The 26568-nt window shown below is 64.5% G+C and overlaps 1 protein-coding gene across 3 annotated transcripts; it reads right to left on the bottom strand.

The window, feature by feature from the left end:
• Window positions 1–1929: 1929 nt before the first annotated feature.
• PALM (paralemmin) lies at window positions 1930–25969 on the bottom strand. 3 transcript variants are annotated; one of them, XM_047848343.1, is made up of 9 exons: window positions 25820–25969; window positions 15257–15308; window positions 14798–14878; window positions 14401–14528; window positions 12995–13118; window positions 11590–11611; window positions 10419–10478; window positions 7837–7968; window positions 1930–3925 (listed from the first exon to the last, which is right to left on the bottom strand). In XM_047848343.1, the coding sequence occupies exons 1-9, from the start codon at window positions 25822–25824 to the stop codon at window positions 3396–3398; spliced, it is 1134 nt and encodes a 377-aa protein (XP_047704299.1). In that variant the 5' UTR covers window positions 25825–25969; the 3' UTR covers window positions 1930–3395. The 3 variants fall into 3 exon arrangements, with proteins under 3 accessions (XP_047704299.1, XP_047704298.1, XP_047704300.1); XM_047848342.1 differs by lacking the exon at window positions 25820–25969 and adding an exon at window positions 17678–18046; XM_047848344.1 differs by lacking the exons at window positions 14401–14528; window positions 14798–14878; window positions 15257–15308; window positions 25820–25969 and adding an exon at window positions 13738–13880.
• Between the last annotated feature and the right edge of the window lie 599 nt (window positions 25970–26568).

A 26568-nucleotide genomic window follows, 5' to 3' on the forward strand; every position in this document is an offset into this window, starting at 1 on the left:
GCTTCCTCGGCACTGGCCTCCTGCCCTCGGGCAAAGGCCCGTTGGAAGGGCTAAGGCTCCGAGCAAGGTCACACAGCAAGGAGGGTCCTCCCGGGGCCCTGGCTGGGCAGACGCCCCAACACCTTGAGACACCCAGACTCTGCCCCAGCCGCACGGGTTCCCAGCCAGCCCCCTCACAGGGCCACCCCCCATACCCTCACATGCCCCCACCAGACCCTGCACCCCAGCTGGGCCCGGGGCGGGGCGGGGGCGGGGGGACTGAGGCACCTCCCTCCCTGCGCCCCGCGGATCCCACAGGTGAGCACAGGCTACCGACTGACGCGTGAACGCTCGTCCCAGACACAAAGCCCGGTCCACACGGGACCCCCACCCTGCCCTCACGCCGGGTCCCGACTCACATGCTGCCCCTGGGCCCCCGCAGCCTCTGGGCCTGGCTCTGGTGCCGTCGACAGGACAGAGACCGGAATCCCGATGCCCTGCCCACGGGTTGCCAGGGGACAGGGCCCCGCCTGGGGAAGCAGGGGCACCCCCTCCCCCCCGGCCCCACCCGGGCCCGGGAAACAAAGTCCAGAGGAGGAGGGAGAAAGACGATACCCAGGCAGGGAGGACGGCAGGCGCCATGCCCACTGCCTGCCGGCCCCCCGGCCCCCAGGCCTCCAGCCCCACAGAGCCGGGACTCACTGGAAAGCTCCTTCCAGCTGCTCTCAGGCCCTCCGGCACCCCAGAGAGGGGGCATCACGCCCAGAGTCACGCAGTAGGTCCTGAACCAGCCCCCCACCCTGTGCTCCAGGCTCAGAACACCCTTTGGGGCTCCTACCCCAGAGAGCCCCTTTCTGGGGCTCACCCAGCCTGCTAGCCTCTGCGGGGGGTTTCGCTGGGTCGGGGTTCAGATTCCACTTAGCCTCTCTGAGCCTGTCCCCTCCTCTGAAATGGGCATACGTCACGGAGCAGGGAGGATGCCCGGCCACTTCTACATAAAGGACCCAGAGTGCCGGAAAACATTGGCAGGGTGGGCAAGGCCCAGGCCCCCCTGACGGATGGGGGCCCCAAGGCTCAGCATGGGCAGCGGGGCCTGCCGGGCACTCAGCCATCCAGCCTGATTCTTGGCCAAGGTGCAAGGAACTTGCCGGGGCCGCGGGACCCCGGCATCTCTGTGGGCCTGGACCTATCGGCCTGGCGGTCGGTCTACAGGGCGGGGACACAGTGGACGGGGCTTTAATCCCCTGCTCTGGGGGTTCTGTCCTGACTGCCTCTCGCCTGGCTGTAGGGACCACCAGGTTCTTCCGATCCTGCCTAAGGGAGGAGGGTCAGTGTGGGACTCGAACCTGAGTTTCCCCCCCCCCCCCATCGTATGCTGCTCATACTGGGCAAGTGAGGCCCAAAAAGGGCAGAGACTGGATCACCCAGCATGTTGGGACGCTGGAGACAAGGACCCAACTGTCCTGCTCCCAGACTGAGGAGGCCTCCCACTCAGGGTTCATAAAGCCCATTGTATAGATAGGCAAACTGAGGCCCAGGGGAGGCAGCAACTTCCAAGATCGCCTAGTGGGACAGAAGTGCGGGGTGGCAGCCTCTGTAAACGCGTCCCACCGTCCCCCCGCCCCGCTCCCGGGGACCGGTTTCTCTGCAGAGCTTGGGGGCCCAGCACGGGCCTTAGAACCAGAGGACTCCACAGTTAGCAGGAAGCAAGTCCCGCCACCACCAGCTGCCCCCTTACCTCCAGGCCTTACCTGCCCAGGTGCCGCTCACGTGGGTGCAGGTGCGGTGGGCACTGGGCACCGGGGTGAGTCCAAGGGAGCCCGGGGCTGCGGTGCAGAAGCCTGCTCCCTCCTTCCGGCCTCCTTTTATGGCCAGGCCGCCCTGGTGGGGCCACGCCCACCTGGCCACACCCTCCCCCCCCCCCCCCCCAAAGCCAAGGACGCCAGGGCCTGGGGCTGTTCACACTGTTTATTTGCTTCTCTGGGAAAGTCAAGAACAACAAGGCCTTGTCACACATCAAAAGCAGAGGGGCACTTCAGCGGAGGCTCACAGCTCGAGGACTCAAGGAGGAAGAGGGGGTCCCACGGCCACTGCCCAGAGTCACCTCGCAGGGGGCCTCTCCCCCTGCCACCAAGGGGCAGAGCTGAGTCGGGGTCCGGGCTGCGACCAGAGGCGACCCCTGCGCCCGCCCCGGGCACCGGGTGGGAGGCCCCTAGGGGAGGGGCTGAGACGGGGCCTCACCGACCACAGCCCACACGGGAGGGTCTGCGAGCGTGTGCACGAACGCGCCTCTGGGGCGAGCGTGGCTGCAACCGGGGAGATGTGTGTGCACATCCAGGTGTCGGCTGCCCCCAGGAGCGCAACCCGTCCCCGCCCCCCTCCCGGCGGGAAGGGGACAGGCTCGCATCGGGCGGGGCGGCAGATGGGGGTCTCCTGCGGAGGAAGCCCCCCCTCCCCCCCCCCCCCGCCCCAGGCTGCGTGCTCCCCACCACTGCCGGAAATGTGCCAAGCCCGCTGGAGTGGCAGTGGCCTGATCTCTGGGGTATGGTTGGAGGGGCCCAGCACCCTGGTCCAAGCAGGTCCCGGGCAGCCCCCCAGGGTCCCCAAATTAGCACCAGGAGGAAGAAGGGCCCAGTGGGAGTGGGAGCTCAGGACAAGAAGCGGCTCGCGTGGCCCTGGGCCCCGTGGCAGGGGGACAGCGCAGGGGTCCCGGACCCATCCCCCACGGGGGCGTGTCCCTGGGGCTCTCCCTTCCCAGGCTCCAGCATGCCGCCCCCCTCACCCCCGGCCACCCCAGAGAGAGCCTGGGGGGAGGGGCACACCGGGCTGGGGGTATCCAGAGAGCGGGGCCTGGCTTCTTTCCAGGACCCTGAACCTGACCTCCGACCCAGACTCCCCAAAGAAGCATGGCCTCACCCCAATGGCCTGGGTACGGACGCCACAGCTTCGGCCGGGAAACCCCATTTCCAGGGGCTAAGCGGGGACAGAGCGGGCCCCCAGGAGCCCTAACCCGGCAGGACGTCCCCTCGGGGACCTCATTGGAGGCGGCAGGAAGGCACAGGCAGGAGGCCCAGAGGGCGGCTGGCCGCCGGCCGCGGCTGCACCGAAACCCCGGCCGTGTCGTGGGGGTGGGGGGGGGGGGGGGAGAGGGGGTGCCCTCGCGTCGGGAAACGTGGGTCCGTCCGTGTCGCTCTCCCACCAGGCGCAGGTGCACGGCTCAGTGGCGATGGGGTGTCGGGGGTGGCGATGGGGTGGGGGACCCCCGACCCTCTCTTTCCATTGAAAGAACCCTCGGCGGGACCATGTGACAGCCGCGTGTCCGGGGCCCGTGACTGTGGGTGGAGGGCGGGCAGGCGCCGGGCCGGGCGGTGGGTGACTGTGGGTGGAGGGCGGGGCGGGGGCGGGGGCCGGGGGGCTCACATGATAGAGCAGCATTTACAACGCTGCTTCTTCGTGTCCAGGTCCTGGGGGTCGCTGGCGGGGGCCTCGGGCCCCACCTGGTTCTCCTCCCGGGAGGCGGCGGCCGCGGGGGGCTCGGCCGCGCTGCCGTTGGGCGGGGCGGGCTCCTTGAGCTCCGCGGCGTCCTCGATGACCACCAGCTCGGCCGTGATGGTGCCCTGCAGCCCCAGCACCTTCTGGCTCTCGGCCTCGTCCTCCACGTTCTGGTAGCCCATGAAGATCATGGTGACCGGGGGCTCCTGGCCGGGCTGGATGCCCGGCGGGCCCGACGTGGCCTCTCCCGGCTGGGCCCGCACACCGGTGATCTCCCGCCTGGACGGGGTGCTCTGCGCCGCCTCCTTGGGCGCCCCCCGGGCCTCCGCCGCCCCCGCCGCGGACCCCGCCTCGCTCAGCGTGACCTCGTCGGCCTTGTGGATGAGCTCGTCTACCTCGGAGGAGGTCAGCGGGTGGATCCCGTTCTCCGCGGTGCCGTCCACAGCGTGGACCACTGGCAGGGGTGGGAGAGACAGACACACAGACGGAGAGTAAGCTGGCTCTCTCTGGGAGGAGGGGTGGCCTGGCAGGGCTGTGGGCTGCCCCCCAGGGTAAAAAGGAATTTGAAACCAGACCACGCATTTAAAACCAACGGGCATCGAAAGCTCCCTGTGGGCGTCCGTGCGCCCCCCTCCAAACTGGCGCACAGACGAAAATGTACAGGCGCAGAAGCACCTGTTGGAGACCAGGAAAGACTGGAATCCAGCGGACGGGGCCTCTGTCTGCTTGCATCCTGCGGTGTCTCCCGGCGACTGGGTCCCCCGCCGCTTCAGACCATGGACGTGGTCAGCCCTTGGTCACACAGCCGGCCGGGGCTGGACCCGACCGGTCTAAGTGGTCTAAGTGTGTTTCCCTCCCGTGAGGAGTTTCGGGGACCGTGACTTCCTTCCTTGGGTCCCTGTGGTTGACCCTGAGTTAAAGTTTAGTCTGGTCACTCCCTCTCCTGACCACCCTGGACTCCGTCGCTCGCTGAGGAAGAAGACTGGCCCCTCTAGATACCCCCAGCCTCGTGTGTACCCCCCCCCCCAATGTCTGAAAGGAAGACACCTGAGTGCATACAATCTCCTAAAGGCGTTCTCCAGATCTCCCCAGCTCCACACTGGTGTCTCTGATCTGGGCTGGAGTCCCCAAGGTCAGGGAGCAGTCCCCGAGGGCAGGGAGGGGTCCCGCCACACCATGGCGCCAGCCCAGCAGACTCCTGGAAACACAGCTGCCCTTCGTCAGTGTGGGGGTGGGGGGGGGGGGACACACCCTAGGGACTTGCCTCCTCTGGGGTCGAGGGTCAGGGCTCCAGTTCCCAGTTTCTGGCCAGAAGGAAAGCGCTCTCTACTTTCGGTTTCCAAATCCGGGGGACGGGTGTCCACACCTCAAGGCCTTGCAGCGACTCTGGGCTGGAGGCCCGGAGGGTGGGGCGTGCCCTGGCCCGGAGGGTGGGGCGTGCCCTGGTTGCACAGGATCCAGCCGAGTATTTCCCACTGGCCACTGCCCCCGAGACAGGAATCCGAGCCCTTGGCCGCCATGGAAATGGATCACCTTCCCATTGCTAAGCAACCAGAGTCCAGTCTGGCGGGTCCAGAGTCCCCCAGGCTGGGCCAGGCTGTGCTCAGGGAGGACCCTCTGGGAGCCCAGGCATCAGGCACTGCCTCTGCCCTCAGCCCTGCGAGGTCACTCTTGTCCAGGAGCCAAGGCAGCTGGGACGTGCCCAGGGCCACACAGCCGGGGAGGGCTGGAACGGGGACTCTGCCCACCCAGGTCTACGTTCCAAACCACGACAGAGCTGGGCTGCGAGTGGGCCCCTTTCACAGCCACAGAGACCGGACAGCCTCTAAGATCATGAGGCTCTGGGAATCAACACAGCGAGACATCATCTCACCACCGACACGATGGCTCCAGAAATAATGACAGTGACTTGAAGAGGGACAATAACAAGTGTTGCCGAAGACGCGGGGAGCTGGGGACCCTTGTGCATGGCTAGTGGGAGGGGGAGATGGGGCGCCTGGGGGCTCTGTCGGTTGAGCGTCTGACTTCAACTCGGGTCACGATCTCACGGTTCGTGGGTTTGAGCCCCGCATCAGGCTCTGTGCTGATGGCTCAGAGACTGGAGCCTGCTTCGGATTCTGGGTCTCCCTCTCTCTCTCTCTGCCCCTCCCTGGCTCATGCTCTGTCTCTCTCTGTCTCTCTCCCTCAAAAATAAATAAACAGAAAAGAAAGAAAACACCCAGCAGTTCCTCCAAAGGTAAAACACAGAGTCCCCATGTGACCCAGAAATCCCATGCCTTGGTATCACCCAAGAGAAATGAAAACATGTGCCCCTACAAAAACTTGCATAGCGTTCTAAAACCCAAAAGAAGGAAACATCCCAGACAGCCATCAACGATGACTGGATAAACAAAATGTGGTCCTTCCAAACAATGGAATATTATTCAGCCCATAAAATATGAACGCGGACGGACCCTGAACACACGGCGCTCAGGGAGGGAACCAGACACAAACGGCCACTTGTGTGTGATTCCACGTGTGCGAAACGTCCAGAACAGGCTCATCCACAGACAGGAAGGGGGTTACGTGGATGCCACGGTGGGCATGGGGGGTGATGGGGCTTCTGCTTTGGAGAACGAAAATGTTCTGGAATTAGAGCACATAACATGGCGAACGAACCAAAACCCACTGAACTATGTGCTGAATTGTGTGGGTGTCCTGGACCCTTCCACTCCATATACCACGTCTGGGCACAGACCCCACTGTGGACTTACTGACGGACTCTGGGCCGGGCGGTAGAATTTTATCCCCGACTCAGGCGGCCAGCTCCATGAACTCCACGGCACGAGGAAAGCAAATGGTTTGCCTTAATTTTGCATACAACTTTTTAATGTCTTCTCAACGCGCATTTTCTCCTTTTTCCTACCATTGTAGTAAATACTGCCCGAAATTTCCCCTCCCTGGGGTTATTTATATACTATCCCCCACAGGCCATGCCAAAAATGAGCAAAAGTTTAAATGCCAAAATATTTATGAAATTGCTGTCTAAACACGGACGGATAACACAGTTTAAAAGAAAGTTTTTTCTTGGGCCGCCTGGCTGGCTCAGTCAGTTGAGCGCCAACCTCAGCTCAAGTCATGATCTCACAGTTTGTGAGTTCGAGCCCCGCGTCGGGCTCTGTGCCTGGAGCCTGCTTTGGATTCTGTGTCTCTCTCTCTGCCCCCCCACCCCCGCCCCGCTCACGCGTGTGCGCACGTGTGCTCTCTCTCTCTGAAACATAAACATTTTAATAAATAAAGTGGGTTTTTTTTTTTTTTACCTAAAAACAAAAAGAGTGAATTTTATGGCTTATGACTTACAGAGAGAGAGAGGGAGAGACAGACAGGCGTGTTGGGACTTTTGACCAAGGCTGCTGCTCATCAGGCTTCCTGCCGGAGTCTCTCACACCCTGTTTCCCTCCCGGCCGCCAGAGGGAACTCCCAAAACCAAACCAGATCTCGGCACCTTGGCCCCTGCTCGCCCCTCCCGCCAACGCTTCACCTGACGCCTCCCTCCACTCTGCACCAGCCCCACAGGCTCCTTTCAGGTCCTCCAGCTCAGCAAACTCCATCCCGCCACAGGGCCTTTGCACATGCTGTGGCCTCCGTGAGGCACACTGTTTCCTTGTGCACCTGCTGTGCGTCCGGTGCTGTGCGTCCGGAGGCCCTGCTCACTTCCTCTGAGGAGCCTCCCCTGGCCCCTCCCCGCCCCCGCTAGACGCTGCACCTCAGGGGGTCTCGTCATCTTTATCTCAACAATAATCATCTAAATTTATTCGTGAGCTCCAGACTGAAGGGCTGGGCCCACGGGCCGAGGGGCTCTGCTAGGACAGAGCCGCGTCCCTCTGTGATTCGATTCCCCAAGCCCAGCCTAGGACCCAGCCCTCAGCCAAGCTTCTGGTCAGGTTCCCGGAGTGAACAAAGACAGGGCTGCAGGCCCAGTACTGAACGGCCTCTAGGTCAGCAGTGGGCTTTGGGGGGTGAGACCGTTCCCCGAGCAGCACCCACGTCAGCTCAGGTGGGCTGCGGGCAGGGGCTGGGGGGCGGGGGCCTGGGGTGGGGGGCGGGGCTGGGGGGCGGGGGCCTGGGGTGGGGGCCTGGGGGCCGGGGGGCGGGGGGCCGGGGGGCGGGGGGGCCGGGGGGGCGGGGGCCTGGGGGCCGGGGGGGGGGGGGGGCCTGGGGCGGGGCTGGGCGGGGGTGGGGGCCTGGGGTGGGGGCCTGGGGTGGGGGGCGGGGGTGGGGGCCTGGGCTGGGGGCCGGGGGTGGGGGGTGGGGGGCGGGGGGCGGGGGCCTGGGGTGGGGGCCTGGGGGCAGGGGGGGCGGGGGTGGGGGGCGGGGGCCGCATACCTCTGGTCTCGTCTTCGTAAACCTTGATGCCCTGAGGGAGCGGCTCCCGAGGGAGCAAGGTGGTGCTGGACAGCACCCGGGTCTCCCCCGTCACCTTGTCCTTCTCCACCGTGATCTCGACCGAGTACATGGCTGGCACGGGAGGCACGGGTTACCCAAGGCCACCTGCCCACGTGCCCCCCCGCCGGCTGCAGCCAAGCCAGGGAGGGGAGCCGGCAGCGCAGAGCCAAGCAGTGGGGACGCCCTCCACGCAGCACCCCCCAGCTCCTCGTCTGCCCACAGCCTCCCAGCGCCACACGGGCGCCAGCCTGAGGTCCTTGGCTCGGCATTCGAAGCCCAAACTCGCATCCCACCCCACGTGGAAAGCCTTACGCTGCTTCTGCTTCCTCAGAGCCCGCGGGAGGCCATGCCTTGACCACGGTCACAGCCAAGGTCTGAACTTGGGTTGGCAGGCCTGCGTTCCCAGCTGGATCTCCGCCCCGTCCTGGACCCCCCACCCCCGCCTCGGTGGTCAGCATGTCTGTGCGTCCGTACTTCGGTCAACTATCGAACTGATCGTCAGCTCTTTCACTATGAAGAATGGAAAATGCCCTCTTGAAGTAAATGAGCGTCATTACCCGTCAGAGCCATAATTCAACAGCCAAAATCCCGCCCCCACTGTACAGAAATCACCACCACAAAGACCACATGGGGAGCCTGGGTCCTAGCAGTGACCCCCGGGTGCTGACCATGGCCCCCAGGACCTCGCCCTGAATCCCAGTATCCCACCTTCCCCTCAGGGTCCCCGAGGAGCCCCCAAATCACCATGTCCAAGACTCCCTCCAATCTGCCCCCATAAGCTGCAATTCCCTCCTCCTCTGCCTCCCTCACCCCCCACATCTGTCCATTTGCAAATCTAGTGGGTGCGCCTTGGGAACAGTTGGAATCTCAACCCACATCTCAACCTCTCCGTGTCCCCCGACCAGGTCAGCTCCCCATCTCCCCCCCACCGCTCTGGGACCCACTGAAGGCCTCTCCTGCCCTCTCACTGGCCTCCAGGCGCCGCCCACGGTCTGTTCTCCCCACTGCCACCAGAGGGGCGCCAGTGAGCACTGGGTGGTACAGGTCCCTCCTCCCCCCACAGCCCTCCAGGGCTCCCCTGTGCTGTCCCAGGGTTAAGGCCTGAGTCCTCCCACACCCACGGGACCCAGCATGACTTGGCCTGCGCTCACCTCCTTCCTCTCTCCCCCCTAGCTCATTCTGCTCCAATCAACTCAGGCCTCCTGGTTATTCCTTCCCCGGGCAGGTACAAATCCAGCCCCCGGGCCTTTGCATGTGCTGTGACCTCCACCTGAAACACCTATCTCCCTGTGCCTTGCTCCTTCACTTCTTTTGGGTCCTTGCTCAAATGTCACCTACTAAGTTTGGCCTCCCCTGAGCCCTCTGATTAAAATGTGCCCCCTCCAGCTCCACCCGCTGCCTTATTTTCTCCATAAGTTAACTGCGTAGACATTGCCCTTATGAGAATGTCAGCCCCACCCCCCGCCCCGGGTTGTGCCCCTCACACCTTGCACACAGCAGGTGCTCAATAAGCACTTGCCAAATGACTGAACGAATGCCATTTAATCCACACCCCTGCACCACCTAACACCCTCATCTCCAGACACACAGTTGCGTGGGTTGTGCACTACACAAGGTCATTGGTTAAGGGACAGGGTGGAGCTGGTCTGACTGGCACAGAGGTCCTGAAGACACCTCCTCCCTGGCAAATGCTACCCTCTGTCCCCTGCCTCCTGGGGCAAAACTGCCTGACCCTGCACGAGACCCCGGGCCTCCCCTGTCACCGTCCAAGGTGTCCTGGCCACCCTGCCCCCAATGTGGTCTTCACCTCCCTCTGTGGTTTCCTGCATCCACAACTCACCCCAATACCAGCAGCAGCAATAAGGCTTTGCCAGCTGTGACCACCCGTCACTGCTCCCGGGTTGGGTCCCTGACCCTGGCCTGCAGTCAGTATAATCCCGCTGCCCCAACAGGCGGAGACGGGGAGTCACCTTGTGGCAGAGCGAGAACCTGAACCCCAACCCTGTGTGATGCTTAGCGCTAACCCTGTCTCTCTCTCGGCTTCCCAGAAGCGCAGAAATGCCTGAGTCCCAGCTTGGTCACCTCCGGGAACGGTGCGCTCGCTCCCTGTCCTGAGGCAGCCTGAGGACAGCAGAGGAGGGAGGCTCTGCAGTGAGCACGTGCGGGCGTGTGCGGGGGGGGGGGGGGGGGCCTGTGCGCCGCCCCACAGGCAGGGAGGGGGCAGCAAGGTTAGGGAGGACGCCGTGGGGAGCACTGGGTTAGAGAGCGGCCATGCGAGGGGCCCCACCTTCTCAGGGAAGCTGGGCCAGCGCGTGACCAGGGTGCCAAAGCAGGGGGGCGGCCGGGCCCCACCCCCCAGGCTCAGGGCTGGGCCTCGGTCCGGCTGCCACCCCCATAACCACAGCTCCTGCTGAGGGAGCATCTGCGTCTGCCCCGGCCCCTGCCTCTCCAGGCCCCCTGGGCCCGGCGCTCAGCCCAGGGACACAGCTGGGTGCAGGGGGCGAGGCAGGGGGCCGACCCACCTGCTTTCATCATGGTGGAGCCTTCGACCGTCCTCACAGGCGTGTTGGAGACTCCTTTCTCTGTTCAGGGAGTGAAGGGTAGAGACAGAGATGGGGGTCAGAGGAGGGACGGTCGCACAGACCCCCGGACACCCCTCCAGATACACCCAGACACCTCCAGCTGTCTCGACACCTCCCCACATGCTCACATACCCTCAGACACCCAGACACCCCCCCCAGACAACCCCCTGCAGATGCCCCCAGACACTCGGCCACCCCCCAGATACCCAGACATACCTGGACACCCCCAGACACCCCCTGGACACCCCCAGACGCCTGGACACCCCACCCAGGCAGCCAGATAACCCCCAGACATGTAGACACTGCCCAGACACCCAGACACTCCCCTCCACACGTGTGCACGTCCAGAACCCCTAAACACACACCAGCCCCCAGTCTGGTTCCATCTCTCAGCTCAGATGATTTTCACAAAATCCCTGAGAGCCCTGGTGGATTTTTTTTTTTACTTATTCATTTTTAATTCCACAGTAAGACACTCCCCTGAATAATTAACATGCAACAAATCAGGCCAAGGCACTGGCCACCACCTCCAGTCCCGGCTGGTGGCCCTCCTTCCACGCTCCACATGCGGATACTAGTTCAATATGTGCTTTAAAAATATAATTTATATTAAATAGTTTTAATATGGTTAATACTTTATTATATTTAACAATCATATTTGCAATTAAATCTACATTTAAGCACCATACATATTTGTGAAATATTGGCAGATGTATATTATTTATCTGTGATCCTTTTTGAGGAAGGGAGTAAGATAGATCGCACATCTCAAACTTTTGGCTTTTTGTCTTTGTTTCCTGAATGGCAGACTTTCACCTGGGGGCGGGGAACCTTGTCCTTTAAAACAGCGCCCGACCCCCGGACTTGCTGAGACGCTGATTTCTTGCCCCCACAGATCCCATTGTATAGATGTGAAAACCAAGGCCCGCCCGCCCGCCGGCACAGGAGCAAGTGGACGTGGCCAGAGGCGGGGCTCCACAGAAGCGACAATAACCGGCCTCCGTCGGCAACGCCAGCCACCAGCCGTCACTTTCCAGGCACCCTCCCCAAGCCCACCACCCGCCTCCGGCCACCAGAGGGCGCTCGTGCCCCGCCCCTCCCCGGAGCCTACCTTTGGGCGTGCCCACCGGGGCCTGCAAGAAAGAAGGGACAGAGGTCAGGGCTGGGGCGCGCCTTCCCGCTGGGAGCAGTGGGGGGGGGGACCCCGCAGAGGGCTCGGCTTCGCAGCTGGTGACCCCATCACAGGTGCGGTCTCCTCCGGAAGGGACCCCCCCACCCCTCCCCTAGCCTGTGACAGCCAGATAATGTCCCGCCCTGCTCAGAAGCCACCGGTGGCTCTCTGTTGCTCCCCAAACGAAGACGAAACCCTCCTCGACGACCCCCAGGGTCCCGGGTCCACAGATTCCCTGCCCGCAGGCCTCTCCTCCCCCACCCCCCATGTCTGGCCAGCCTCCCTGTTCCTTGAACACATTCCTGTCCCAGGGCCTTTGTATGTGACGTCTCTGCACTCTATATTTCTGCCTGGCTGGTTTCTCACTCTGCACCCCGACCACATCATGTCACTGTCCCTCGAGGTACCGTGTCATGTACCCAACCAGTGTCTCAGTCTCCAGGACGCGGGCCTCACGACAACAAGGTCTATACACAGTCAACCTCGGTGCAAGGTCCCTCTCGTCTCGAGCCCAAGCCCGAAGAACTCCTGTTCCATTTCAAAACCCACCTCCTCCAGGAAGTCTGTCTAGGGTTCCCATGCATCAAATGCCTCCTCAGGGACTCCGCAGGACCCTGGGCTGACCCATCGCGGCCTGACCACCCTCCTCCCGCTCTCCTGGCGTGATTCGGCGAGGCCAGGCCCCAGGCCACATCCCCCTGGTCTGCCCCAAGCCAGGCCCCGGAAAGCAGTGAGAACAGGGGACAGCTGACAGAGGAGCATGTGGAGAAGGGCCCGGACACACACGGCAGGGATGCCGGCCTTCAAGACGCCCCCAGGGCCCCTGCCCCAAGGCAAGGTGCCGTCACAGCTAGGACACGAGAGGGGAACACGTGTCCCAGGGCTCCTGAATCCTACAGCAGCAAAGGTGCCTGGGAGATCTTGAATCTGTGCTAACACACGGCGTCCAGGGTCTGGTTTCGTCAGACCCCAGAAACACGGCCAAGTCCGGTAAAGACCAGCTCCTAGCAGTGTGGCCTCGACCTGTCCGGGTCCCGGAGCTTGTCTTCCACCCGAGGCGGGCGCTGTTCCCACCGGAATGGGCCCACGGACAGGCGACGGCGGTGGCGGACTCAGCAAAAGCAGGGGTGACAAGTGGGGGTTTCGTCGAGAGCTGCCCACGCTCCAGGTCTCGTGCAAAGTGCCCGCGGTCCCTCCTGACACCCCAGCACGTGGGGGGCGCTTAAGGGGGGGTGGGGGAAACTGAGGCGCACAGCGGGAAGCGGCTCTGAAGTCTGAGAAGGGGCGGTGTCTCGCCCTGGGGCTGGCCCTGGTGGGCGCCCCAGGCGCATCATCACCTCCTCACCTGCCGAGAATCGAGCGCCACCTCCGTCTTCTCGTCCTTGGCCGGGCTCGGGGCTGCAGCGCCCTCTCCAGCAGCGGTGGTGAGCGGGCCCGCGTTCTCCAGCACCTCAATCTCCTTCTGGAGCCTGGGGAGTGCGGGGGGGGGGGGGGGGGGCGGTGAGCGCCAGCGCCACCGTGGGCTCCCTGACCCGATGCCCCCCCACCCGCTGGGACCCATTTGCATCCTTCCCTCTGGCAACCGGGGAAACCGAGGCAGGCAGCCGGGCCGGGCTGGCCCGTCCCTGGCACCTTCACTGCCTCCGGGTACTTGTCTGTTGGTTTGTAACCAAGTCTCCTGTTTTCCGTTCACACGCATTTATGTTTACAGGAAGCTTTCTCTCTCTGGGGGAACTGGAAAACCCACATCACCTTCCAAATACTGCACACTAACAAGCACATGGCCCCGTGAGAACGAAACAGCGCAGGCCGGGGCTTGGGGCCGTGACCCCCGATGAAGCGAGCCTAGCCCTAGGTGGACAGGCTGGCCACAGTTAGGGTCAGCCTGGAGGGCTTCCTGAGGGAGGCGTCCAGGCAGAGCCACCTGAGGAGGGGGAAGAAAGCCAAGGGCCCCCAAAGCACTTGACTCGTGCGGGACACACGGCAGGGCTCAAGCGAGGCCCCGTCCCCCGTGACGTCTCCTGAGCTGGCCCGTGTGCCCCGCCCCGCCCAGGGCTGCACCCAGCAGGGTGGGATGTAGCAGCCCACCTCGTCCAGCCCCCAGTGGCCAACAATCCCCGGCAAGTTTCTGCCCTCTGCCCGGCAGTCCTGTCCCGCCTGAGTCCCGCCTCCATTCGAGCCCCCTGCTCTGGCCCCGGGGAATAGGCTTGGACGGCAGGCCAGGATCCCAGGTCTTCGTGGTGGGCGGGCCGAGCTGTGGGGCCCGGGCAGGCCCCACGCCTCTTGGACCTTCTCTGGCCAAGCGGACGCTTGGAATTTTGGCCGTCACTTCCCTCCACCGTGACCCTGCCGCCCTGGAGCTGAGCCTCTGCCTGCCCGGAAACCCCAGGCCTTTTGTCCCGGGCCGGGGCGGGGGAGGGGGGGGTGGCGGGGAGGGGGTCACTTTCCCTGGGCCCGCCCCCCACTCCCCAGGCTTCCTGCGGGCCCAGCTGCCTGGGCGTCTGTGGCCGGCACCAGCACCAAGCCAGGGACGGCTCACCGGCGGGGCTGGCGCCAGGAAACCCCCAGGGAGGCCGCTGCGGGCAACTCCCATCCTCTAGGATCCGCCCCGACGGTCACCCTCGCACACCTGCACCGCCGGACGCTGAAAGGAGCAGGGGGTCGCGCCAGGCAGCCCCCTGCCCCCTCAGGCCCAGCTCAGAGGCCCGCACGCCATCCACCGAAGCCGCGCCTGGACCGCACCCCACCCACCTGGAGATGGAGCCCTCCAGCAGCCGCGCCCTCTGCTCGTCCTCCCGCATCTGTCTCCGCATGTCCTCGTCCCCCTGTGATGCTGAGGACGTCTCCCCCAGCAGCCAGCGCTCCCGCAACGCCTTGGACTGGGGTTGATAGGGACCCGGGTCAGAGTCAGGGTCCGGTCAGCTCTGCCTTCCCACTCCCCCAGCCCCTGTCAGGGGCAAGGCCCGGGTCCTGGGGCCTGGCCACCCCCACCAGCCGAGGCCCGGGTCCTGGGGCCCAGCCACCCCCGCCAGACAAGGCCCAGGTCCTGAGGCCCTGCCCCCCCACCAGCCGAGGGGTCCCAGGTCCCAGAGGCTCTGCCTCCCCCCAGACGAGGCCCAGGTCCCTGGCAGGGCCGCCCGCTCAGGACCTTCAGGTGCTGTAGCTGCCGACGGTCATCCTCCAGCTGCCGACGCTTGCTCTCCATCTCCGCCTGCCACCTCCGCTTCTCCTGACGGGGATGCACACGACGGGTCAGGACTAGGCGGGGGCCACACAGACCCCACCAAACCCACTGGACGCTTTGCCCACACAGATCCTGCTTTACTGTGAATGGCACCTGCTTAGCCGATCGGATCCCGCCCGTCCTCCCCAGCCTATGCCCCGGTCTGACCCCCCAGCCTGAGCCCCCGGCCTGACCCCCCCCACCTGTCCCCCCATCTCCACTAGGAGGCCACGTTCTGAGAACTGAGGGGATCCCTTCATGTCCATTTTGTGGGGAGGCACTCAGGGTTCCCGCGGGACGCCCTGGTTCTGAGTCCCAAGGGCCCCGGGCTGGGTGTGGAGACCCCGACCCCCATCCACACCGTCCGAGGGGCAGGGGACTCACTGCAATGGCCTGGAGCCGCTCCTGCTGGGATGTGGTTTCTGCCGCCAGGACCCTGGGGGAAGAGAATGCGCAAGGTCAAGGTGGGGCCCACCCCAGCCTGCTTTCAACAGATCTGGTCAGAACCCAGCCCTGTGCCTTCCAGCTTCGTGGGACCCTTCCCTGCCCCCCTCAGAGGCAGCTCTGTCCTGTCCTGAGCCTCATCCCGCAAAGCTTCCTGCCCCCCTCAGAGCCGGGCCCAGGGACAGGAGGGCGGGGCTCTGCCTAGAGACTGGGGAAGGGCTTGGGGAGGAGCTGGGTCGTGAAGGATGTGCAGGAAAAGGCGTGCAGCCCCTCGCCCAGACTCGGAGACTGGTCAGGACAGCCCTCCCCTCGCCCTCCTACCCAGCAAGCACCTGTCATCCAGCGCCGGGAGGGACACACGGAGGGTGAAGGACCCCCGGCCCCCCTCCCAACCCTTGGACTTGCCATCCTGGGGGTTCCCCCGGAGTCTCCCGGGAGCCCCAGTGCTCAGAAAGGGCTCTCGGGCCCCCTGGGGAACAGGAGGCCAAGAAGCAGCAAACCCAGATTTCAGCCCCAGATGCCCTTTCTCATCCACGGGATGTTTTCGGGAAGCCACCCAGAACTGGCACGTAGCGGGCGCTGGATAAACGTCCGTGTGGCCAGGTGCAGCTGAAGGGACAAGGCTTCCTGCTTCCGTGGGGGGAGGCAAGAGGCCTAGGACTAGATGGGGGCCTGGTTCTTGCCCTTCCCTCCCCACTGCTCCCCCAAACCCTCCACACGTGGCGGGAAACAGCAGAACCTGGCCTCTCCTTTCTATGGCCTCTCGCAGGGCCCCTGGAAGCTGCACACAGTAGGTGCTCAGTGAAATGGCTGCACGTGATAGGGTCTCAGTAGTTGTATACAGTAGGTGCTCAGTAAGATGCCTGCACACGGTGCTCGGTGAAATGGCTGCACGTAATAGGGTGTCAGTAGTTGTATACAGTAGGTGCTCAGTGAAATGGCTGCACACAGTAGGTGCTCAGTAGTTGCACACATCAGGTGCTCAATGAAACGTCTGCACCTGAGCTGTCGTCCATGACGGGCCTGAGGATAAAGTCTGGCCTCCAGGGCCTCTGTGACAAGGCGAGGCAGGGAGAGGAGACAGGGTCTTGGGCTCCAGCGTGGACCCCCTGCCTCCCGGTTCTCTGCCCAAATCCCCAGCGATCCCAGGGCCGCTCTGGCCTCACCAGTCTCACGGGGGCAGGGCCGGCGGGCACGGGGGGGGGGGGGGTGGTTCTGGGCAGTGGGACCCGGATCCTTTTACAAGACCTCATCTGCACAGGGACGGAGTCACAGACCGTCCTCCAGGTCTGCTTTTGCCCCGGCCAGCCCTCAGCCGTGGGCCAGGAGCCACCCCGGGGCCTCCAAAGACCCTCCACAGACCCTCCAACCCCTCTGGGCCTTGGCTCCCCATCTGCATAAACAGTGGGTACAGACGCCCGAGCTCCTGTTAGGTGCCCCCCGCCCCGCCCACTGCCATCCAGAAAAGAGACAGAGGCACAGTCACACGGTGTGTTGGGTGAGGCCCACCCCTGGGACTGAGGCTTCACCCACACCCAGGCGGCTGCTCCCGGGGAGATCCATCCTGAACTGCAATGCCCCACCACACACCCCACTCAGGCTCGGGTTCCTGGCCTTGCCGAGACCCGTGAAGTCATCTGGTTCTCACGCCCCGGCCAGGTGACCCCACCCAGCTCTTCCCTTCCTGGCGGGTGGCACCTGGCCCCTTTGTGCCTCCCAGGGACCCGACAACACCAGCCGCACCCTCTGTGGCTTCCCCCTCTCCTTCCTCAGGGAGGCTGGGTTCAGCTGGGTGAAGTTCAGGAAAGGCTCGATCCAGCAACCTAGCTTGGAGGCCCTCCCTGAAGGGCCTGATCAGCTACGTTTCTGGGTCTGCCACACTGCTCTGTGTGCCCCACGGAGGCCCGCCCTCCACTTCTCGCAAAGCTCACATTTCCCATCTGCGGCCTCGACCACAGCCTGTCACCTGCCTGCCCCCTGAAGGTCCCCGCTCCACCCGCAACAGAGGCAGAACAAAAATCAGAGCCACTCATTCTCCTGCCCTTATATGTCCCTGGCTCCCATCACCCCGTGAAGGAAGTCCCAGTGTAGCCCAGCCCTGTCCACCTCTCCGCCCTCACCTCCCTGGCTCTGCCTCCTGCTTACTCCGAGCCCCAGACCCTTCCGGTCCACCTCAAGCGCTCCAAGCTCCTGATCCTGCCTGCTGTTCACTCCGCCTGGTGCACTCCTCCCACCGCTGGCAAGTGAAGCCCAGAGAGGGCAAGTCACTTGCCCACAGTCACACAGCCGGGAAGCACAGAGCTCCGGGCCACCCCACAGGCCTACCCTTTCCCAGCTGCCACGCGGCCTCCAGGGACCCACCAGGAAGACGGTGCAGCTGGGCGAGGGGCATATAGCCACCGAGACCCCAGCGCGCACAGGGCCCCGCAGGGCAGAGGCAGCAGCGGCCTAATGCTGGGTCCGCACCCCAGCAGGCAGGCGGCCATTCAGGCCGGACACAGGGACACGGAGACGCTCTGTGGCCAGCCTGCCAGGCTGGAGACAACAAGGCAGGCAGTGTCCTCGCTGGGCGGCATGTCCCTGCCGGCCGAACCAGGTCAGGGGAAGGTCAGGCGGGCCCACTGTGGAGAGGCACACAGGCCCCGGGGAGACAATATCCATCCCTCCCTTCAACGTCCCTGTCGTCCCGGTCGCAGCCTAGAGGGCACAGCCTTGTGTGCCCCCCTCGGCGCCCCTCCCCACGCCTCAGGGCGCCAAAGCCGCCCCGCCCCGGGCGCCGCCCCCCCCCTCCGGTGGGGCCCGCGGGAGGCGGTCGCCCTGGCAACCGCACCGTCCCCATGGCAACGCGGAGGCCGGCACGCGGGGGCTGGGCCGGCGCGGAGCATCTCCCGCCCCCAAGCCGGGCCTGGGGGGCTAAGGGGTTTCTCGCCCTGGGCCTCAGGGGCCGCCGGGGAGGGTGCGATGCGGGGAGGTAAGGGGTCCGCCCTGCCCCGCTGCTGGGGGTGCCCCCCTTCTGGTGTCAGGGGCCGCAGCCCAGGGAACGGGATTGTACCCCGAAGGCTCTGGACCTGCCCCTGGAGCCAGGGAGACCGAGGTAAGCCAGACAACGCATCACAATCCGAAGGACAAAGTCTGACCGCAGAATCCTAATCAAACGGCCACGAAGTAGGGACACCGGTCCCAGGGCTCCCCATCTTCCCCCCGCAGGGCTCAGCCCCATTTCCCAGAATGGGAAACTGAGGCTCGGGAGCAGGTGAGCATGTACAGGGCATTTGGGAAGCACCCTCCTGACGACGCTGAGAGGCAGGTGGAGTGATTCGGCCCGTTTCCTCAGCGGGCCAACTGACGCTCGATCCAGACAGGCGGGCTCCTGAGTGCTCCCCGAGCACAGGGCCTCCCTGAGGCCTGGCCAGGCCGCACAGGTGGGGGTGGGGGTGGGGGTGGGGGGACAATGGGACTGCGGGGACGCTCCTCAGGACCCAGCGAGGGACACAGAGGCCAGATGTCAGGAGATGCTGGGCAGAGAATCGAGCTTGGGCCAAAACACACGGTCGGGTTTGGACAGGTGAGAGCTGTCCCCGCCGGCCGTGTGGCCCAGGGCTGGTCACTCCCGTCTCTGGGCCTCCACTGGCTCTGCTGGGCAATGGGCCACAGCAGCTGCTGGTGGAGGGACAGACCCTCCTCCTGGAGGCCCACCCTCAGCACAGGCAGACTCCTGTCCTCGCCTGATTATTTTTACAGTGCTTGGAGCAAATTCTGGGCTCGAGCCCCGATGTGGGCGGCTCAGGACTCGAGAGGGTGTGGGCTGAGAGCGAATGAGATAATCCTGGCTTCAGGAGATGAGCTAATGAGGCCCAAACCCAAACGAGCCGGGCCCTGCAGAGGCCTCGGCTTTGGGAGGCGTTTATATTTTAAAGGCACCAGAGAGGTTACGCAACCTGCCCAAGGTCACCCAGCGGGCAGGATGAGCTGGGTCTGAGGCGGGGGGTGGGGGGGGGGTGGGGGGTGGGGGTCACACACCGGTCCTTCCAGGCCCATGCCAGGCAGCTCCAGTGGAATGAGGGGTCCTGGCCCAGGCAGGCACGGAGCCCAACACCGGCAACATTCCTGTGCTAACTAAAAGGAAACAGCCGTGGCCGTGGCCGTGGCCGTGGCCACGGGTGCAGGGAAGGAGAGCAGAGTCTGGCTGAGGAAGGGAGCCCTGTGGCCCGTCCCCCCACTGGGGTGGCTGGAATGGGGGCAGTCCTAATCTCACTGCTGGTTCCCAACTCCCTTGTGGGGCCTTTGTCCCCCTCCAGCCCCCAGAACCTTCCTCCCTGTGAGGCCCTGCACAGCCTGGTCACAAGGCTCAGCCTCTTAGCTGGTGTTCAAGCCCCCACACCCTTCACCAGCTCCCTGCCTCCCCCTTTCCTTGCTCCAAGCTCAGAGCACATGCAGCTGCCTCTTCCAGGAAGCCTTCCTGATCTTGTCCCTTCATCAGGAAGGAATTCTCTTCCTCTGAGACCGTCGGCACAGGGGACAACTACAGTCTTTGGTGAGGTGAACAGCCCGTGAGGCATGGCCGGGTTTTCTGGAAAGCTCAAGGCAGAGAGGCATCACCCCCACAGTGGAAACTGGGATCAGAGCAGGCCACAGATCCAGAGGCACAGTTGTTGCCTATTAACCTGGGGGGAGGGGAGGGGGGTGGACCCTGCCCTGGGCCCCCACGGGGGAAGGGCAGTGGGGCATGAATGGCACCCAGAGGCCTTCTCCAGCTTAGGGCAAGCTGGGCCTCAATCCAGAGGCAGAGACCAGCCCCAAAGAGCTGTGGTCCCTCCCCACCCCTCCCTCGGATCCAGCCACAACCCCCAAACATTCCAGGCATGCTCCCACCTCAGGACCTTTGCACTGGCCGTGTCCTCTATCTGCCGAGCTCTCTACCAGGACTCACTGGCTCCCTCAACGTCACCTCCTCACGTAGGCCTCCCCTGTACCCCCAACCCCTCACCAGCTCGCCACCAAGCAGCACCCTCATCATTTGTTTATTTCCCCACAAGGACAGGGTCTCTTTCTGTCCATAACATGTCCCCAGCCCCCAGTGAACGGCAGGGTTCAATGAACGTTCACCGGGCCAGTGAATCAGTTAGAGTCTTCACCTTTTCAGAGGTGGATCCCACCCAAGGGTCCCTCCCCTGTCACATTCCCACCACCCTGAGGACCACTGTCCTGTGACCATCTCTCTTGGAAGAAACTCAGTGTCACATCAGACATTTATCTAAAACAGGCTCCCCGCCTCCAACAGAGGACGATAGGCCCAAGGTCACCCAACCACCTCAGAAGTGACTATACAAATTAATGCGTAAAACAACCCAGTGTTGGGCGCCTGGAGGGCTCAGTCGGTTGAGCATCCAACTTCCGCTCAGGTCATGATCTCATGGTTTGTGGGTTCGAGCCCCGCGTCAGGCTCTGTGCTGACAGCTCAGTGTCTCCCTCTCTGCCCCTCCACGGCTCGCGCTCTGTCTCTTTCTCTCTCTCAAAAATAATAAACAAACATGAAAAAAAATTTTTAATAAAAAATAAAATAAATTTAAAAACCAACCCAGTGTCCATTGATGGATAAACAGATAGAACACGTCCACCACACTCAGGAAGGTCCCTCGGCCGCGAGCAGGAGCGAGGCGCCCACCCCCGCCGCCCCGCGGACGGACCCCAGACACACGACGCTCAGGGAGGGAACCCGACACGAGAGGCCACGCGGGGTGCGAGTCCGTGTGTGTGAAACGTCCTGAACGGGCTCATCCACGGACAGGAAGGGGGCTCGTGGGGGCCGGGGGCTGGGGTGTGACTGGGGATGGGGATGGGGTTGCTTTTGGGCTGATGGAATGTTCTGGAACTAGAAAGAGGTGGTGATCGAACAACTACGTGGACATACTGAAAACCACTGAATTGTATCCTCCTGACAGGTGGATTCTGTGGTGTGTGGGTTGCATCTCAAGGAAGCCGGTAGAAAACACACACGTGTGGGGTGGAAACAGCTGGGCTGGTGCCAGGGCCCCACCCGCCCCATGGGCGGCGGCGGATCCCGCGGGCCCTGCCCGGGACTCTGGGGGTCAGGAGCGTCTGACTACAAACCGACCGGCAGCGCCTTCTCACCGTGACAGAAGTTACCAGAGGGGACCCTGCCCGTCACTTGGCCTTCAGAGCCCAACACTGCTGCCCCCAACACCCACTGTCTGCTCACCGGGCTGGGCTCCCAGGCCCGGCCCGAGCCCGCCCCCACCCTTTTGTCCTTGCAGTGACTCCCCCTCCTCTGATTCTCACCCGTCTTTCCCACTCGGCCTGGGCTGGGCTCCCCTCCAAATTCCCAGCCTGATCCGGACTGTCCCAGTGATAGGCTCAGGGGGTCCCTGAATTCCTGCTTTACACCCTTGAGAGCAGACAGACGCCCCAGGGGCGCCTGGGCGGCTCAGTCGGTTAAGCGCCCGACTCTTGATCTCGGCTCAGGTCATGATCTCATGGTTTGCGGGACGAGCCCCGCGTCGGGCTTGTGCTGACAGTGCGGAGCCTGCTTGGGATTCTGTCTCTCCTTCTCTCTGCCCCTCCCCTGCCTGTGCGCACGCTCGCGCTCTCTCTCTCAAAATAAATAAATAAGTGTAAAAAAGTTGTTTGAAAACAAGACAGACCCCCAGGCCAACTCCACACACCGTAGACACCGAGACCCGCCCTCAGCCATCAGCGCCACATGGAGACCCTGTGCAGTGTGGCCAAGGCGCCCGCCCTGCCCATCCAGGGGTCTGAAGTCAGGTCTCTGGCACCCAGTCACGGGGTCCCCCCTCCCCCCAGCTCTGCCGCCCAGACACGGGGTCCCCCCTCTTCCCCCCCCCCCCCAAGGTGACTGTCCACACTGAGCCCTGACCTGGTCCTCAGCCTCCAGATCCTCTTTCTATGCCTAGGTCAAAACCTCACTCCTCTCCTGCTTGGACCCCATCGGTCCGTGGCTGCCCGTGGCTCCCCTGCTGGGTGCCCCAAGCCTGGCAGGACCTAGCCCCGAGAGCACAAAGCAAACAGCACTGCTTTCTGCTGAGGCTTTCTTTTCCCACCTCCGGGCCTTTGCACAGGCCAGCCCCCCAGCAGGCAGGCCCTCCGCCCACCTAGGTACACCTCTAAATCTCTCTCCTAGAGAAGGTCCGTGATGGGATGGAGCGGGGCCCTATCCCTACACAAGGCTCCGCGGGTGGGCAGGGAGTGTTACCTAAATCAACAGATCATAGGTGGATGGAAAGAAACGGGTTCCCAGACTTGGAAAAAGGGGGCAGGATTTTTTTAAAGAACGTCAACCCGCTTCCCAGCATGAAAATCTGAGACCCTTGAAGATGGAGCTCAGCACCTGAGGCAGAACTCCCCCCAGAAATACTTACAGCATCGCCCCCGCCTCTAGCCACACCCCTCCTGGGAGGGGGCGGGGAGGCACAGGGCAGGTGGTCCTAGACGCAGGGGTGAGAAGCTAATGTCAGGATACCTAGCCCCCCCCCCCCAGTCCATGGGACACAGGAAGGTACAAAGACCCCACCACCACCACCCCCCAACCCTGGCAGCTGAAAGGACCCAGGAGCAAATCCCGGCGATGTGGCCTCAGATATATCAGGTCACCTCTCTGAGCCTCAGTTTCCCCACCTTGCAGGGCTTCGTAAGCATCAAGCACATCCACACGGACAAAAAGCCCCGTGCACAGCAAGGACTTACTAAACGTTACCCGCCTTCCCAAGTTCCTGCCACCACCGCTGGTACCGTCCCTTCAAGGGGACACTCACTGTTTCAAGGAACCCCCCTGCTTTCAGAAGGAAACGTCACCCCGTGGCCAAGACCGAAAACCAGACACCGCTCACGCAAACATCAGAGTAAAAACACTAAAAAATACATACGACGAGAATAAAAGCCGGTGATTACGTTCAATTATCACTGGATGCTGCTGCCTTTTAACTGGTCTGGCTCTCGTTAAACGGGGAGATTAGCAAGTGCAAGAGAGGCGTTTAAGGACCCATTTTGCACCCGGTTGAGACCTTCTCCTGGGAAAAAGGCCCGAGCCTGAGGCCGGGGAAGGAATCTGCTGCGGCCCCGTCTGAGCCCATTCACCGCACTTAGGCTGCTCAGAGCTGCATAGCCGGGTGCCCTGGGCCAGGGGCCACGCGGCCAGCGCCCCCCCCCCCACCCCCAAGGACAGGTATCCCACCCAGCTCCGTCGCTGCTCCTCCTGTGCCCCACCCGTCAGCGGGGCCCCCATCCTGCTCCCGGCCTCCCTGGAGGTAGTTACTCAAGGATTTTGGTTAAACCCTTAAGTTGTTAAATTGACACAAACTAACTTAACCTTTAATTTAATCCTTAAATTAACAAAACTGTGATAAATCCTTCAATTCATATTTCACCTCTCCAGCAGCGCCGTGAGCCACGACCATCTCTCCTGACTCGGACGGCAAAGCCCGTGGAGGAGGAAAGGGCAGCTGCCTCGGGCCCCTGGAATGGGACCTCAAGCTGGGCCACCAGGCCCGGGCGCTCCAGCAGGACAGGGCAGGATGGGGCCGCTCCCCACCCGCCCGGCCACCCAAGCCGGGGGCACACGCGCTTTCTCTCACGGCCACTCAGGCCCGTGAACGCCAAGCCGGTCCCACGTCTGCCCCCAGAAAACCCAGCGATCTACCCAACGTGGGGCCCGAGGCAGCATGTCTGATCCACGGGCAAAAGGCACTGGGGCAGGGCCGCAAGCACTCAGGGGCCCTCCTCCTGCTGTGTGACTCTGAGGCAGCGGCTGCCCCTCTCTGGGCCTCAGTAGCACCTCAGCGGGGAACGAAAGGGACAGCAGGAAATGAAACAGGGTCCAACCAGAATATCCGCTCAAGCCTCCATCCTGGGCGGGCCTTTTCCTTGGTTTTCACCCCTCATCCCCCGAGGCAGCCCCCTCCCCACAGCCACACTCTGCTCAGGGTCTGCCGTCTGGAGGCCCAGAGGCTCCCCTCGGGCCTGGGGAGCAGAGCAGATAAACAAGTCGGGGAACCTAATGCGGGCAGACACATCCGGGCCCTGGCTCCCCTGAGCCCCTGGCTGGGCTCCCGCGGGCCGGGTGGGGGAGCAGGCCGGGCCTTTGTCTGGGTTTTCCAAAGCAGAGGACATCGGGTGTCCCTTCCTGGGGAGGGCGGGCTGCAGCGGCCCCCACCCAGCCGGGGGTGTGGCAGGTCACGGGTGAATCCCTGGAGGAGAGTTGTCGGCTCAGAAAACACACCCAGTGGGAAGGGCAGGGGCGGCTGGGCGACGGGGGGGGGGGGGGGGGGGGGGGGGCGGGCTGGGGGGGCCTCCCTGTCCGGGCCTCTGCCCGGAGGTGGGGGGGGGGGGGACCTGGCCCCAAGCAAGACAGCTGCTGGCCTTGGCACACAGTGCGGGGGCTGCCAGGACCCGGACACCGCTTCTCATCTCCCGACCATGTCAGCACACCCCACAACCTCAGTGCCCACCTGTGGGAGTGGGGCCTGGGGGTTACCCTGACGCCAGGAGAGAGGGGACTCTGTCTGAAACGACTGTGCACACTCATCCAGCACCTTGTGCGAGAACCCTCCGCTGCTGTGGGCAGTTCCTCGCCCAGCCCCCGGGGACCCAGGCTGCCCCCCCCCCCCTGGGGACCGAGACTGCCCACCCCCCCGGGGGGGACCCAGGCTGCCTGTCCCGCTTGCACCTTTAGCCTACGGTGCAAGTGGCCAGGCTCTTCCTTGGCTACACCATTTGGGGTCCCATCTTGGGGACGCCTTCCCTGGGAAGGGATCAGACCCAAGCTCGCCTGCTGGAAAGCACCTGGACCTCCAGGCTCACACACGTCCCAGACCAGGAAGGCTGCAGAGAGGCCCCCTCCCTCCCTCCCGCGGTAGTCAGGACAGTATCTGCTGGCTGGACCCCCGCCCCAGCAGGCGCTCCTGACAGTGCTGTGGCCCTTGGGGAGGGCAGCCAGACAGAGGGAGGACTGATGCGTCCAGGGCACAGGGAGCGAGTGCTCAGGTTGGAGGCGGGGGGGGGGGGGGGGGGGGGGTGTTGGTGGGAGGCTGAAGGCCAGTGCAATGCAAAGGGGAGGGGTCCGTCCATCACCCCACGACTCCCGCTCTGGAGCCCACAGGTGGCCGAGGGTCGAGGCTAGCCCGGGGACGCGGGCGGGGCTCGGGAAGAGACGCGGGCCTCCCCCTCCCCAGCGCCCCAGGCTGCGCCCCCACCGGCCGCTGCCGCCCCAGTCCCCACATGAGCCCGTGGGTGGCCGCCGGGGGTCGGGGATGGGGGAGGCCTCAGGGCGGACGCGGCCCAAGTGCTTCTCCGGCAGAGCTGGGAGGCCCGGGAGGCCCGGGAGCCCCTCGCCGCCGCCTTCCTCTCCGCGCGGGGGCCGCGACGCGCCCCACGGAGGGACGGGAGATGGGGGGGAGGCCTCGCCCCTCCCTCGCCCCCCTCCCCCGGGCCCCCGAGCCTTCCACCCCCGGCCCGAGCGCGCCTACTCACTCCATCTCCACGCCGAGGTCCGGGTGGGTCCGCGATGCTGGGCGGGGGCGGGCGCCGGGCGGGCGCGGGGGCGGGGGGCTCGGGGTGGGGGGCGGCGGCGGGCCGGGCAGCGGTGGGGGGAGGCCTGGCGGGCTAAGGCCTGGCGGCCGGGGCTGCGCGGCGCGGGGGCGGCGGCACCGGCTCGGGCATCGCCCCGCGCGCGGCTGTTTATTGTCCGGGCGGCGGCGGCGGCGGCGGGCGCGGGGGGTGGGCTGGGCGCGCGCGTCGCCGCCGCCGCTGCCGCCGCCGCGCGTCTTGCGCTCGCTCCCCGCGCGCTCCCTCCCGGCTCCCGGCGCCGCGCCCCCTGCCGGCCGCCGCCCGCAGCCGCCGCGCCCCCCGTGGCCCGGCGCGCTGGGCCCCCCGCCGCGGTCCCCGCCCCCAGCCTGGCGCCCTGGGACCCCGCCGTGCTCCCCCCACCCGCCCCCAGCCTGGCGGAGGGGGGGGGCGGTCCCCCCCGCCGCGGTCTCCGTCCCCTCCTCCGCGCCCTGGGCCCCCAGCCGCCCCCCACCCCCACCCCGCGCCCTGCATTCCGTGTCCCCGGGCGGCCGCCTCTCCGGGCCTGCACAGACAGGGTCGCCCCTGCCCGAGCCCGGTCTGGAGGGCGGAGACGTGGATGGGGACACGCAACCCGAGAGAAGGAGGAGTGGGACCCGGGGAGGGGGTGTCCTGGAGGCTGCTACGAGGAGCTGACGTCTCTGCCGCAGCCCGAA

Source organism: Prionailurus viverrinus, unplaced genomic scaffold (assembly GCF_022837055.1).
Source record: "Prionailurus viverrinus isolate Anna unplaced genomic scaffold, UM_Priviv_1.0 scaffold_60, whole genome shotgun sequence".
Lineage (NCBI taxonomy): Eukaryota > Metazoa > Chordata > Mammalia > Carnivora > Felidae > Prionailurus > Prionailurus viverrinus.

What these genes read in the sequence shown, in the direction of transcription:
- PALM (XM_047848342.1), bottom strand. Translation starts at nt 17,802, where the DNA reads ATGGCCGCCTGCCTGCTGGGGTGCGGACCCAGCATTAGGCCGCTGCTG. An exon ending in GGCAGCTACAGCACCTGAAG is followed by an intron (nt 14,529 to 14,797) that starts GTCCTGAGCGGG and finishes TATCAACCCCAG; the next exon opens with TCCAAGGCGTTGCGGGAGCG. An exon ending in TGGCGCTCGATTCTCGGCAG is followed by an intron (nt 11,612 to 12,994) that starts GTGAGGAGGTGA and finishes TCTTTCTTGCAG; the next exon opens with GCCCCGGTGGGCACGCCCAA.